Below are 15,209 nucleotides of genomic sequence, written 5' to 3'. Positions count from 1 at the left end.
AAAATGAAACCTTTTTAAAAACAACCAAAAATGAAGGCCTTCATCACCTCTCATCTGGCCTATTTCAATAGTGTCCTAATTGGTCTCCTTCCTCATGTGTCTTCCAAATTCAGCCTATCCTCCATACAGCTGCCAAACTGATTTCCTAAAGTACAGGTCCGACCATGTCACACTCCCCACCCCTTACTCAATAAACTCCAATGGCTTCCTCTTATCTCTAGGATTAAATATAATCCTCTGTTTGACATTTAAATCTCATCACAACCTGGCCGAGAGGAGGAAGAAAGACTCTTTCCAGTGTCCTTCTGCTGAGTTCCCCTTCCTAAAGCAGGTTCTTCCTGGTCCCCCCAGACACTGGTGTCTTTCCCTCTATGCTTTCTTTGAATCACTGGGTTTTTTCTCTTACTATTCCCCTATTTATCTCGGGTCACCTGTTGGCCTTTTTTGTTCTGTCCGATCCAACCCCAATATTATTCTCCTTGGCAGACGAAGAGGGGAGCATTCCTGTCCTCTCCTCCCTGCCTGCTGTGGCCACCCTCGCCTGGCATTCAGGAAGGGAGGGGTCCTTCTGCTTCATCACGCACTCCTCCCTCCTGGGGACGAGAGGAGGGTAGCAGCATAGACCCAAGTGGCCCATGTCGGAGCCACTAGAGTTTCCTGCTCTGCAATCTCTTGCCTCCCCCGCCTGAGAGCCTGTTCTGTCCCACAAACACCACTGCCCACCCACAGGCCTCTGTGGAAGTGACAACAGGCAGAGGAATCGACCCCCAGACGTACCCAAAGGCTGGTACTTCAGCTTGAATCGATTGTACCAAGTGCTCTCGAGCTTCTTCAGAGCTTCACTGTCATGAAGGGGGAAGATCTGAGTCACCAGGCCGTAAGTGAGTAATCTCCGCACTGAGGATGAAAGGAGAAACACATGAAGGCAGTCAGATTAGCACCTCACGCTTGACCTTAGCCTGGGCCCTGGACAGGCCCGCTTAGCTCTAAATTAAGTAACACTGATACCAAACAGAGACACCTCCAAATGATGCACAGCACCCAGGACTCCTCCGATTACCTACGGACAAGGTGTCCACAATGTTTTACCATCCAAACTTAAAGAAAGCCTCCCTTCCAGGCTGGTCCTGTCTCTTATGGTCTCCAGGGTCATCCAAGAATGGGGTCTCTTGTGCCAGAACTAGTGGTGACAAAACGGAAAAGGAAGGATCTCTGCCCCTAGTCACAGCCGCTACCGCCGGTCCAGGCCTCAACCATGGGACACCCCGATGGCTCAGACCTGGCTCTCAGCCTCTCTCTCCTCTTCACCCTGCACCAGAAGCAAGAGCAATATGGCGCTTGTTTCTCTAGAGCTCCTGCCCTTGCCCCTTCTTTTTACCCAGGACCCTGGTCTGGCTTTCATCAGGCCCTGGAATATAATAGGCGCCCTCCAACAAGATCAACCTAGTCATCCACATGGGGAAAAACAAACGAAGAGTGCTCACACCCTACCCCCTCCCCACCCACTGTGGCTTGCAAACGGACAGAGAGCCTTTACCACAGAGTGAACTTCGAATGAGTTATCAGAATCAATCTCTTAAACAGGATAAAACGCTGAGTGGTTCAGAGAGAACACAAGGTAGCAGACCCTAAAACACAGCTCCTGGCTTGACCACCAATGCCAAAGGGTGGTGATGATCTCAGCTTTCCCCCAAATGATCCCTCTCTCTTCCCATGCCAGGTAGAGGTCATTTACCAGGAAGCGGCCTGACCGACGCAATCCCATATGGATCTATTTAAAGACAACTGCAACTACAACAAAATGAATTCCTTTCCTCCCTTCAGGAACAGTAAATGATCTGGTGCCGGCTATTGGCGTTTCTACCATCTTTGTACGATACTGGTCGAATCCATTCTAATTGGTATGAAGAGAGAACACAAGGAACCTAATGCACACTAGGCTTCTCTGAACTTAATGACACCCAGTTCTAAAAACAGAGGGGCAGTGAGGTGGCACAGTAGATAAAGTGCAGGGCCTGGAGTCAGGATGGACTCGAGTTCAAATGTGGCCTCAGACACTGACTAGCCGTGTGACCCTCGGCAAGTAACTTCACTCTGTCTGCCTCGGTTCCTCATCTGTAACATGATCTAGAGAAGGAAACAGCAAACCACTCCAGGATCTTTGCCAAGAAAACCCTAAATGGGGTCACAGAGAGGGGGACGTGACCAAAATAACTCAAGAATAAAAACTAACAACAGAGCACGTGACTATTACATTGAATTTATACATCTTTACTTCCAAATGATGCAAGTTCTCTCCCTATCCTCAGAATATCTCCAAGAGCCGGGTAAAGAGCTAGGACGCTGACCCCATTTAGAGATAGGCCGACTGACCAGCGTCAGCCAAATGATAGAACTAAGATGCTTCCGCGTCATTTCCGCTCATCACTACAATTCAGTGGTCCCCAATGCGGAGGCTAAGACACCCTGGTGAACCACAGCTTGACCCAAAGGAGGCTGTGACCTGACCTGACCTAAGATCAACCAATCAGAGAATGAGAAGCCAGCAGGAGAGCCAATGTGAGACATTTCTAATCTGACCACACCTAGCCTCAACCCTGAACACTCTCCCATTCCTGCCCTTCTGAGATGGGCACTGGCTTCTTGGGACCTTTATAACTTAACTACAACCCAGGCAGCCACAGCAGCCTAGCCAGGTAACAACGGAAAGCTCTCCTTCCCCTCCCCAGCATGCCTTACTTCCCCTCCCTTAGATCACTGGTGGCTGGGGGAAGTACCCCTGAGACTCTGCGATTAGGGACGATGACCGGTAAGAGTCTCAACCTTCTCTCTGTTTTCTTTTGGGTGGGACAGAGTGGGGTCAGGCCTGGATGGGTTATTCTCTGCATGTTGGATCTCACTAGTAAATCAGCTAGCCAACATTTATTGAGTGCTTTCTAGGTGAGGGATACTGTACTAAGTGCTGGGCAAAGAAAGGCAAAAACAGAATCTCTCTCCTCAAACTCACATTGTATGACAGAGACAACATGTAAATAACTGCATATAAGACACAAACAGAAGGTCCTATCAGAGGGAAGGCTCTCGCAACTGGAGGAACTGGGAAAGGCCCCTTGGAGAGAAGAGAAGATTTGAGATGAGCCTTGAAGGAAGCCAGGGAAGCCAGGTGAGCAAGTGAGGAGGGAGAGCATGCCAGGCATGGCGGAGAGTCGAGGAAAAGGCACAGGCTCAGGAGATGTGTGCAAGGAAAGAACTTCTACCATTTTTGTACAACACTGGTCAATGTTGCTGGATCTCATGGTACCTGAAAGGGAATAAAGTGTAACAAGGCTGGAAACCTAGGAGGGGGGCGGTTATGCAGGCCTTAAAAGGCAAAGAGAGGTTTCTGTACTGGACCCTGGAGGATCCAACTTAAGAGAGAGCCATTGGTGTTCATGGAGCCCAGGAGAGACATGGTCAGCCCTGCCCTTTAGGAAAGCCACACTGGCAGGGAGAGTCAGGAAGGAGAAGCGGAAGGCAAAGGGAGTCATTCTGCTGGGAAGGGACAAGGGCCTGCACCAAGGTAGTGACTGTAAGTAGAGAACCAAGGGCACACCCAAAGGACTTGTTCTAGGAAAAAACGCAAAGATTTGGCAGCAAACTGGATGTGGGGGTGGAGAAGCGGGGAGGGAAGGATGACAGGCAGATGGTGTGGCCTTGGGCTTAGCAGGGTGGCAGTGCCCCACGGAGACAGGGGAGAGGCCAGGGCTTGAGAGGAAAGATGGCAAGATCTGCTTTGGACGGGTACCTCCTCTGGCCTCCTCAGACAAGTGACTCTAATGTGTAAAAGCTGAAATTCTAATGAACTCCTTTGACAGCATGCTAAACTTTGGAATTACATGTGTACCAGGCTCTTTCTTCACATCTTAACCACTTCTTCTTCATCCATGTACTACTCTAACGATGCCATGGGACACGTCTCCCATCCAAGTACCAACCAGGCCCAACCCTGCTTAGCTTCCTCGATCAGACAAGACCGGGCACATTCAGCGTGGCATGGCCATAGAGTGCCATGGGCCACGGGAAGACTCATCTTAGTGAGAGAATGGAACAGAAGTGAAATGATGAGATCTGACAACTTCCATGCTACTTTCAGCTGACATTATACATGATTAGAGACAAATGAACAACAACTCTTTAAGGTAGATGCCCAGAAATAATGGCCAACAACCTACTTACTACTTCCTATTTTAAGGCCCTGAAAGAGAAAATTGGCATTTTCATTAAAAAGGCAAGCTTTTTATTCATCTTTGAGGCTGTTCTGTAAGCATTAAGTCTTTCTTCATGTGTATGTATGTGTGTGTGTGTTCTAAATCTTCAACTAGACTGCAAACTCCTTGAGGGAAGGCATCTTCTTTATGTGAAGGGCTTTGTCACCATACAGCCCTCATACAAATATGTTACTCTTGTGCTCTCTGATAATAATATTTTGCAAAGCACTTGGGGACCAAATTCTTGTGGCTGACTGACTGGCTGGTGTGTTAGCCATCACCTGTGTCCATACTGAAATCTAAATGAGGTATACACTAGTCAGCCCACTATAAGAACTCAGAACATTCTGAATTAAAAAGTAGAACCACGTTGAAGCAAATGGGCTGGTTTAAAAACAGAATATTCAAAATAAAAACAGGAATCAAAAGAAAATCATGACTGTCTAGGCATTTACATAATTCAAAGAAACTATGTTAAGAAAGAGGACTCTTTGGATGTACCCATAGAAAACTTCCCTTTGGGTTTTTTTCTTCTCAAAAATACTGAGCCTGTGCCTTTTCCTCGACTCTCCGCCATGCCTGGCATGCTCTCCCTCCTCACCTGCTCACCTGGCTTCCTTCAAGGCTCATCTCAAATCTTCTCTTCTCTCCAAGAGGCCTTTCCCAGTTCCTCCAGTTGCGAGAGCCTTCCCTCTGATAGGACCCTCTGTTTGTGTCTTATATGCAGTTATTTACATGTTGTCTCTCCCGTACAATGTGAGTTTGAGGAGAGAGATTCTGTTTTTGCCTTTCTTTGCCCAGCACTTAGTACAGTAGCCCTCACCTAGAAAGCACTCAATAAATGTTGGCTAGCTGATTTACTAGTGAGATCCAACATGCAGAGAATAACCCATCCAGGCCTGACCCCACTCTGTCCCACCCAAAAGAAAACAGAGAGGAGGTTGAGGCTCTTACTGGTCACTGGACTCATAAGTAACTATAAAGCCTTGAGTAACTTACGGATTGATTTTCCTGGATAGAGCTTGGCCTGGGGGTAGCCAGGAATCATTTTTTCATCTCTGGCTCTAAGATTTTCAAGCTCATGTTTGACAATAAATTGACACTCAGCCATCGTAAGGAAATCATCATTGTCATCTAAAACAGAAATAAAAATGGTTTGTTAACTCTTGTTTAAAAACTGCAAAGTTTAAAAAGAAAAATTCAGTGATACTGTTCCAGTTACCCCAGACCCCCCAAATAATAACCCCAACAATAAACACAATTAGGACTCAGCAAAAAACAAATCAACACATAGAATATCCAGACATTACAGGAGAGCAGGAAAAATTCAGTCATTAACAAGGGGTATGGTGCAATGATCAGAGCCCTGCCTCAGGAGGCCGTGAACCTGGGTTCAAATCCTACCTTGGATGATTACTCCTTGTGTCACCCAGGGCCCATTTCATCAGCAAAAAGAGAAGGCCCCTGAGATCCCATCTGGGTCTAAATTTTAAAAGATCCGTGACAGGCCTAGCTATCTGTGCGTTTCATATCCTAAAAGTACAGCACGCCCACACCGTAAGTGCGCCTTCCCCATGGGATGCACCTGTCTGTTGTGCTTCCCAGGTGACACCAGTCTATACCCCTAAATATTATTTCCACCCAGAACATTGGCTGAGGAAAGCCAGCCGTGGGGAGCTCACCACTGAAGCCCTTGAAGTTCTGCCTGGTTTCATACGTGAACGCTCTCATGGCGTTGTCATTGCACTCTTTCACTAAGCCCACGGACTCTGCTCCGAGCAGCAGCCTGACTGTGGAGGCGCCGACGAGGTACAGATTCTGACTTTCCAAGGTTTGCTCTTCACACTTCTCTACCAAGGGTCGAATTAGCAACTGGGCACCTGTAAATAAAAGGGGAGGGGAGAGAGCCAACGTCAGTAAAAAGGCATGCTTAAAAAATACAAGAGATATTTACCTTTTCTTCCTGCCTAGGTCAGGCTTTCAAATAAGTAAGTCTCTAGATAAAAGAAATCCGAGGAAAGGAAAATGAAGAGAATTAAAAAAAAAACAAATAAAACCAGCCAGGCCCTAGCACATTAGCACTCATTTTATAGGGGAGATCAAACACAGGAATGAGAATCATGAACACCTGCACCAAACCCCATCTCAGACACCTGGCCAAGTCATTTAACCAATTAATCAATAAACAAGAAAGGTCCTGGGCTCAGGAGCTACAGAGCAGGCAAAGAATAAACCAGGGGTGGGAAACTTTCTGCCTCAAGGCCATCTGTGGCCTCCTAGGTCCTCAAGTGGGGCCCTTTGGCCCAATCCGAACTTCACAGAACAAATCCCCTTAACAGAAGGATTTATTCTGTAAAACTTGGACTCAGGCAGCTAGGTGGCACAGTGGATAGAGCACCGGCTCTGGAGTCAGGAAGACCTGAGTTCAAATCCGACCTCAGACACTTAATCACTTGATACTTACTAAGTGACTCTGGGCAAGTCGCTTAACCCCAACTGCCTCGAGGAAAAAAAAAAAAACACCAAAAACTTGGACTCAGTCAGAAGGCCATAAGGCCCTAGAAGGCCACAGGAATAAACCTTTCTTAGCCTCAGTTTTCTCATCTGTAAATGGGGATAATAGCCCCCACCCCACAGAGGCGTGGTGACAAGAGGATGTAGGGGCAGTGAAACACAAAGAGAAGCTATTTTTAACTATGTGGCTACTTCTTGGCCTATACACAGTGACTGGGGAGGCAGGGCAGTCCAATGGAGAGAGCAGCAGAGTGGGAACCAGGGGAGACCTGGCTCCATCTCCTGCCTCTAGCCCCCTCTGGGTGAGCTGTGCCTAGGACAAGGCTGAGGTCATCTAGACAAAGAGCCCCCCACAACCTGCCTGAGCGCCCCATACGTGTTAGCGAGGAGCGTTCTGGCTCATGACACACAGAGCCATTACACTGGAGACCCCTGAACGAAGAGAGAGTCTACTCCGAACACCACCAGCTCCTTTTTTACAAACGAGGAGGCTGAGCCGGGGCTCATCAGGGTGCCCCAGCTCTCAGAGCGGACAAATGGAGGGGCCAGGCCTGAGGCCCAATGCCTCGGACCAGCGCTCCGGCCCGGCTCCTGCCTCCAACAAGCCACAGATTCACACTCTCCCTGGCCTCCTCCTAACAGAAGTGACAGCTCTTCAGATGAACAGGCTTTTTTCAGGGGGAAAAAAAGCTCATGAACCTCTACAAAAGATACAAATCTCAGCAAAAATCCCTTTTTGTGTAAGAAGGTATTTTAACCTACAGAAACAAGCAGACAAATGGCTCCCAAGGCACTTGACGACTTGCCTGGGTGCGCCATTTTCCCCACGTCAAAATACTGACCCCAAGCACAAAGATGCCACACAAGCAACACCCTTGCCTCCCCAAAGTTGGGCGAGGTGAGTGTGAGTGCACCAGGCTTTCCCTGATCTCATTCCCTCAGCTCAAAAGAGATCTACAGCAGGACCACTGGATTTTGATAATCAGCACAAATAATATGAGAGTTGCAATACTTATGGGAGAAATAATTTATTTTCTGAATTTTGATAAAACAAAAGGCTTTTTTTACCTTATTTGTTTTTTGATCCAGACACCTGGGACTTCACAGGTATACGTAACTCCCAACACAGAAAATCTCTTTGCCAAGGCACGTGGGCAACTGATCTGTAACTCAGGATCACAGAAAGAAGCCTGGAGCCCTCAAAGACAGGCTGCCTTTCATTGCCAAGAGATTAATACGGAGAAAACCAGTCATCCCATCAATTTCTCTGGGCCCTTTCACTTACATATAATAATTATGCCTCCTTCAGCTTATGCAAAAACCTTTCATATAATAACATTTGGAATAAAGTTTTGGGGCAAGAGATGGCCTAAATCAATTAGTGGAGGGTCAGGAATGTTTATTTTTTTTAATCCACTGTTATCACTATCTAAGCAAAGCCTTCAACCAAATGAACTACCAGTTAAGTTCAGGCTTAATTTGGAGCATATTTTTATTGCTTGGTTGTGATCTAGTTCAGCAATTTTAGAAAAAATAAAGATTTTACTCTGATTCGCATGGTTAACCCAGTATTATCATCATTATTAATAAACTTTGACTTGAGTGTTCCATTCTATCAATGATTGGCTGGATAATTCATTTGAAAGGGTACATGCGTATCAGTGCAGCTCATTAGAGTTTGGGGTTTACATTTCTACCTGAGTTTACAAGGTATTTGCTCATCTCATTGTATTCCTCTGGACAGCCTGCCCCCATATCGCTGCCTAAGTGAACAAACATGTTAAGTGCTTCCTGTGAGCCAGGCATCCTACTATAGCCAGGGAACTAAGAAAGGTGAAACCACAGTCCCTGCCATCAGGGAGCTCAGAGTGCAACGGGGAGACCATATGCAAACCACTAGGTACATACATGATACGGCCATGATACAGGGAGGCCACAATAAGTGGGGATGCCACGATACGTGGGGAGGCCATCTTCGAGGGAAGGCGCTGGCATTTAGGGGGCCTAGCAAAGACCTCCTGTAGAAGGCAGGGTTTGAGATGAGACTTGAAGGAAACCAGCATAAGCCAAGAGGTGGGGGCGGGGGTGGGAGGGAAAACCTTTCAGGCAAGGAGAATGAACAGTGGGAGATGGGAAACGGTGGTATGTGCCAGGAGCAGGTCAGAACCGCTGAGAAGGAGTAAAGGTAGGAAAAGGGGGGCCAGATGTCACCTCCCTGAGGGCAGGGACTATATCCCCAGAGCATAGCACAGTGCCTGGCACACAGCAGGTGCTTAATAAATGCTTACTGTCTGAAGGTGATGTGGAAGAATTGGGACACTAATGCACTGCTGGTGGAGTTGTGAACTGCTCCAACCATTCTGGAGGACAATCTGGAGCAACGCCCAAAGGGCTCAAAAACTAACCAAAGTCTATCCACGTCCTCCACATCCTTCAACGTGTACTTCAAGTCTGACTTCTTCCTTAAGGCTCTTTCTCTCTCCTTAACAACTCCAACCTAAAGAGATTTTTCCTTCCTCTAAATTCTTCTATCAATCCTTGGCTGAATAATTAAACTTACAATTCATCACATCCTGCCTTGTGACAACTCTTCTGTTACTGTCTCTACCTCATGATTTCATTGTCATTGTTCTGAAAGTCACTAAGTAAATTTACTCCCAAATAGCTCAATTCATAAAGATGAAGAAAAACGATGCCGACATTAAATTGCAAAAACTTTGACACCATGCTGGGCATCACCTCGGCCTACTGGGACAGTCGTGATGATGTGCAAAAAAATGAGTATATTAGAGATAAAGAATACCTAAGAAAAAGACCATTCATCTGCTACGAGGACTCCCCCTCATGTTTCATTTTTCCCATATTTGTCTTCTCGTCTTCTAGACCGAGAGCTGCTCCTTCCACATTTACACGTCTTGGTAGCCTTCGTGAGATAAATAGCTACAGGTTGCTTCAATTTTAATTGCTTCCATTTTAAGTACTGCACATACTACAAGTACAGTTAAAAATGGCCATTGATAGTAACTGGGAAAAATTGCAAAACATTTCTGAAAGTACTTTAGTAATTCAGATTGAACCCCAAACTTACTAAAACCTAAATTTACTCACCTCCATTTTTCTTCTTATCATTAATTTTTTTCTCCAGCCACTTCCTGGTCTCTTCTTTGACATCTCGGGCAAGTTCTAAGACTACTAAGGGCTTGAAAAAAGTCTCCGAAGTATCAAGCGCAGATAAGGTCACTCTCATCTTATGTCAATTTGCTAAAAAAAAAAAAAAAAAAAAAAGGTTGAAATGCGTGCATGCAGAACACACGGATATGGTGGTCCTTTGTAGCCTTGCTTCAACCCCATCATTTAAACTCAAATAGTTTTCTCCAATGTCACCAATGACGTCTCAACCAGCCAACCTGCTAACTTTCTCTCAGTCTTCTGCCTCTTGACCTCTCAGCTGCATCTAACACCGCTGACCGCCCTGGCTTGCTGAACGTTCTCCTGGGCTGGCCGATGGCTCTTTCTCACTCTCCTTTGCTGAATAATCCTCCCTCTAGCAACCCCTATGGTTTGGGTCTTTCTCCTTGGTTCTTTTCTCTTCTCTCCCTACACTCATGCCACCGGCTTAATTATCATCTCTAGTTAGATCTCTCTTTCTAGCCTGAGCCATAGTCATGCCCACAGAAGGGAACAGAGGAAAGGAGAGGAGAGGAGAGGAGAGGGGAGGGGAGGGGAGGGGAGGGGAGGAGAAGAAGGCCTTCAAACTAATAGTCAGTGAGCTTGACTTCAATTTCTGGGAAAATCATTTAAAAAATCATTAAAAGAAATCACCCCAAAGCCAACATGGCTTCATCCAGAACTGGTCATGCTAAACTAAGCTCATTTCTATTTTTTACCGGGTTACTAAACCGGTAAAGATATTGTTTGCTTAGATTTTCACAAGCATTTGACAAAGTAGCTCATGCTATTGCTGTAAAAACATAAAGATACAACATCACTAATGTGAAAACATGTTTAATAGGAATGTATACGTACAGCCTATATCAGATTGTGCATCGTCTTGGGGAGGTAGAAGAAAAATTTAAAACTCAAAAGCTTATGGAAGTGATTGTTCATAATTCAAAATAAATTAATTTTTTAAAAAATCCAATCTCTAAAGAGTTGATATTAGGTCAGAGGGACTCATCCGACACCAGGCCCTGGCAATGTGGGTCACAAAATGGAAAATACTTAAATAAAGTCCATTGTACGATCAGCTCTTCCCAGTAAAAAATTAATAAATAAACATAAAGACATGTAGGTGAAGTGATGGACTGAACAACGACTAAAGGGCTGGAATGAAGGTTGGGTGCTCCATGTAAACTTGGCAGGAGCTCCCCAGTGCAGTGGCCCAGGGAAACCTATGCCTGTGGTAAAGATCCCTTATTAATCACTGGTGGTGGTGTTCAGTTGTGTCAGAAGCTTGGGGCAGACACTTGCGCTAACTCACCAACGGGTTTGAGGCCCCACAGGTGAGAGCTGGGGGACAGGGGGACATCCGCGAGGTAGACGAGCAGCCGGGAACGGGGCGCAGCAGCCCTCCCATCAGAGATGCTGGTCCTTCTTGAACACCCCACGCAACCCGCTCTCCATCTCTACCATGCCTGATGCTTGGTGATGCTTGGTGATCCCATCAGCTCAATTATCTCCATTCACAAGTCTCTCAGGCCTATTAACTCAACACTAACCTCCACCCAGAGCTCCAGTCTCCCACCACCAGCTTCCTTTTGGACATCTCCAAGGATTTCCCAAACTCAACATGCTCAAAACAGAACTCTTCCTTATCCCTGTCCAGGGCACCACCAACCTCCCAGTCACCCAGGGAGCGCCAACTTCAGTCTCATCCATGACTTTTTACTCCCACTCACCCTCCCCCATTGCCAATTCATTTACAAAAGCTGCCCCTTCTACCTTGGCACCTCTCCTCCAGGGACCCCCTTTTCCCTTAGGTCAGGTCCTCATCCCCATACACCTACACTATTTCCCCAGCTTTCTCTTTGGTCTCCCTCTATCCTAACCCATCCTCCTCTCTCTAAAGCCTAGGTCTGAGCTGCTCCTGGCGACTTCCAAGATAAAGTATAAACGTCTTTGTTTGGCATGCAAAGCTCTCGGAATCTAGCTCCTTCTCACCTTGCCTGTCTCCTTGCTGCCCTTACCTCTCCTCCATGAACTCCATACTCCCTCTCCCTTTTCTCTGCCTCTGGACCAACTGTCTCTCCAGCCTGGAATGCTCATTCCTCTCCCTACCATCTCTTAGCTCCCCTGACTTTCTTCAAGATTCATCTCAAATCTCACCTGCTCCAGGAGGCCTTCCAGCCACTAAGGCCTTCTCCTCTCCAATGCCCTCCACCGGCTAGTAACAGATCTGGAATCAACCTCGTTACTTATATGTGGTATCCCCCCTTAGAACGTAAGCTCCCTGAGGGCAGAGGTCTTCCTTTCACTGTCTGGGTAACCCCAGAGATTAGCACAGCTTCCAGATCAGAGTTAAGTGCTTAATAAATACTTGGTGACTGAGTGAACTATGGACTAGGAACCTCACTCTCCCAAAGATACAAAATGGGAGTGTCCACATCACTATCATCTCTCGGTCAACTCAGGAATGTACTGTGGTTGGACTCTTCGTGACCCTATTTGGGGTTTTCTTGGCAAAAGTACCGGAGTGATTTGCTACTTCCTTCTCCAGCTCATTTGACAGATGAGGAAACTGAGGCAAACAAGTTAAATGACTTGCCCAGGGCCACACAGCTAGCATCTGAGACTGGATTTGAACTCATAAACGCTAGTTGTCCAGATTGCAGGCCTGGCGCTCTGTGCACTATGGCGCTGCCTACCTGCCTTGGAATGTACTAGTTGATTGGCTGATGTTCCCCCCCTGTTGAGGAGACCTAAGAAAAGCTGTCACAGGGGGCAGGAATCTAAGACTTTCAGGTCAAAGGGGGGTGCTCAGGCTGCTTTGCTGTGGCAAGAGGCTTGTCCTCACTGCCGCGTTCCTACTGCCTCGCACCAGAGCGGAGGCCCTGGAAAGAACACTGGCTCTGGGCTCCCAAAGTCCCAGCTCTGCCTCTCATGAGCCCAGTGCTCCTGGGCTTCACCACCTCGGCCTCAGTTTCTTGCCCTGTAAAATGAATGGATCAGGTGGTCTCTGAGGCCCCTTGGAGCTCCAACTGTAGGACCCAGAGCTGCTCCCCACCACTGTCAACAGGCCCTGGGGCCTGCGTGTTCAGCCGCTTCGTTGCCCACCAATCAGGCTTCAGGTTGGCAGAGCTCCCTCCCCTCCCAATAGCAGGTTAGCTGTTGGCACCTTCCCCCACCTGCCCTGAAAGAACAGGAGTCATCCAAATACCAGACTGTGGAAAGGGTGCAAACCCCAAGTGACCGTAGATAAATAGCACATGCCCACTGACATCTTGGGGACCAGATCCTCGGCCACCTAAAATTCCTTGTTGTGGAGGCTACAAACGAACACGTTCCAAAACATTCTCTATAATGCATACAGCACCATGCTAGGCACTGAAGAAGCTACTAAGATAAAGAGGTAAGTGAAACTGAGAGGGTACCCTCAATAGGTTTCCACTCTAGTAGGTATGATAAAGTATATGCCAACAACTGAAGAGGAAAAATAAGATGTGCCTGGCGTGACCTGGGAGGCCAGGATAGGGGAGGGTGAGACGACAGGGCTCTAAGTCCACGACATCTTCGTGGCTAATTCTTGTTCCTCACATTAAGACACACCATCTCAGGCCAGGCGTTTTCATTGGCTGTCTCTCTCCCCTCATCTGCCTCTAGGGTTCACTGGCCCCCCTTCTGGTTCAACTAAAATCCTACCTGTGGCACAAAGCCTTTCCCAGTCCTGCTTAACCTTAGGGCCCTCCTCTGAAACGGTTCCGAATTTATCCCGTCTGTATCTTGTTTGGACAGAGTTGTTTGCATGTGTCTCCCCCCAATTAGACCGTGAACTCCCTGAGGACAGGGACTATTTCTGTTTGTGCTTAGCACAGTGCCCGGCACACAGCAGGCCCTTAATCAATGCTAGCTGACTGGTAACCATCCCAAAGAGTGAGTAGTCTTCAGGGTCCACCCCCCGGGGGAAGGACTGGTGACTAATAACTGAGATGGAACAGCCTCCTGGAGGCCAAGGATAGAGCCTTTCCCCTCTACAATTCTTGGACGTGTCTGTCAACAGAATTCAGTCAATAGTAGTTAAGCTGGGTCTCCCACCCTCAGTGCCTCCCTCCATCATAGGCAGAGCACCCTTCTTCCAGGCAGTGGTGGTAAATGGTTAACAGCTGGCTCTCTGGGGGGAAATGCAACCAGGATCGACTTTTACATTCAATCTGCAATATTATCAACAGAACCATTAACTCAAGCCATATTTGTGGCATTTGTCCATTAAGCTATACAGATAACTGAGGGTGACTTTTGTCTGAAGCCCTACCATTTTCTTTTTCTTTTTTTTTTTTTTTGGTAAGGTAATTGAGGTTAAGTGACTTGCCCAGGGTCAAGTGTTTGGTCTGAGGCCGGATTTGAACTCAGGTCCTCCTGACTTCAGGGCCGATGCTCTACCCACTGTGCCACCTAGCTGCCCCCAAGCCCTGCCATTTTCAAACACTATCTGAGCTCTGTCCTCTTGGGATGAAGACCTGTTCATCCTCAGTGCACTGGGCAAGGCCCGGCCAACCTTCTTCCCTCCCATGTCTTCCTGGGGCTCTCTGACGTCTCTGGGCTCCCAGACCTTAGTCCTTCCCTCACCTTTATCTCCAGACTTCAGGGCCTTCTTCTCTCTTTTGCCTACCTCTCTGAAAAGGATTCTTGAAACTGGATCTTTTAGCCCAATCACCCTTCAGCAGAAAAGTCTCTCCTGCCATTCAGTGGTGAGAGGCTTCTCCCCTGAGCTTTAGTTCCAAGTCAGATGTTTCAAGTTAGATGCCCTGGAGATATCTTAAACTCCTCCTTCCCAGTGAACTATGGATCTTTCTCCCCTACACCTGTCCCCTCCCCCTCCAACCTTCCCTATTTCTGTCAAAGGCCCCGGAATCCTTCCCGTCTCCTCAGCATTATCTTGGGACTCCTTACCCGCCTTCCACCCACAATCCCTGCCATCCCTACCGTCCCACTGGCTCCCACCTTAGCTCAGGCGCTTATCGCCTCTCCCCTCCACCACTGCCCCAGCTGGGTCTCCTGGACTCCCAAGGCTCTCAAGGCTCTCCACTGCAGTCCTGTCTCACTCAACACAGCCGGCTAGTCTCCTTCACAGCAGGTCCGACTACACGACGCCCATACTCAACTAACTGAGAGAACATGAACTCCTCTGCTTAGCTTCCGATGCTGCCGGCCCCACCTCACTTTCCAGTCCCAGGACGCTCCCGTACTCAGAGATCCCATCCAGGCCTTTTCTTTGTTCCTCACATGACTGTC

The 15,209-nt window shown here is 47.6% G+C and overlaps 1 protein-coding gene across 7 annotated transcripts in view; it reads right to left on the bottom strand.

Annotated features, from left to right (window-relative positions):
- LOC114050523 (anoctamin-10) overlaps positions 1-15,209 on the bottom strand; it is a 224,438-nt gene that overhangs the window by 201,233 nt on the left and 7,996 nt on the right. For all 7 annotated transcript variants that reach the window (XR_003570019.1, XM_027872296.1, XM_027872297.1 and 4 more), the window contains exons 2-5: positions 9,870-10,022; positions 5,930-6,127; positions 5,247-5,381; positions 778-897 (exon numbers count right to left, since the gene is read on the bottom strand). Coding sequence is in view for 6 of the 7 variants with exons in the window: in XM_027872296.1 (XP_027728097.1) it covers positions 778-897; positions 5,247-5,381; positions 5,930-6,127; positions 9,870-10,008 (592 nt within the window). In the remaining variant the exon portion in view is untranslated. The remainder of the gene's footprint in view (positions 1-777; positions 898-5,246; positions 5,382-5,929; positions 6,128-9,869; positions 10,023-15,209) is intronic.

The sequence above is a fragment of the Vombatus ursinus genome, unplaced genomic scaffold (assembly GCF_900497805.2).
Source record: "Vombatus ursinus unplaced genomic scaffold, bare-nosed wombat genome assembly UNPS02014799.1, whole genome shotgun sequence".
Classification (NCBI taxonomy): domain Eukaryota; kingdom Metazoa; phylum Chordata; class Mammalia; order Diprotodontia; family Vombatidae; genus Vombatus; species Vombatus ursinus.
This window is presented reverse-complemented; position numbering and strand designations above follow the sequence as displayed.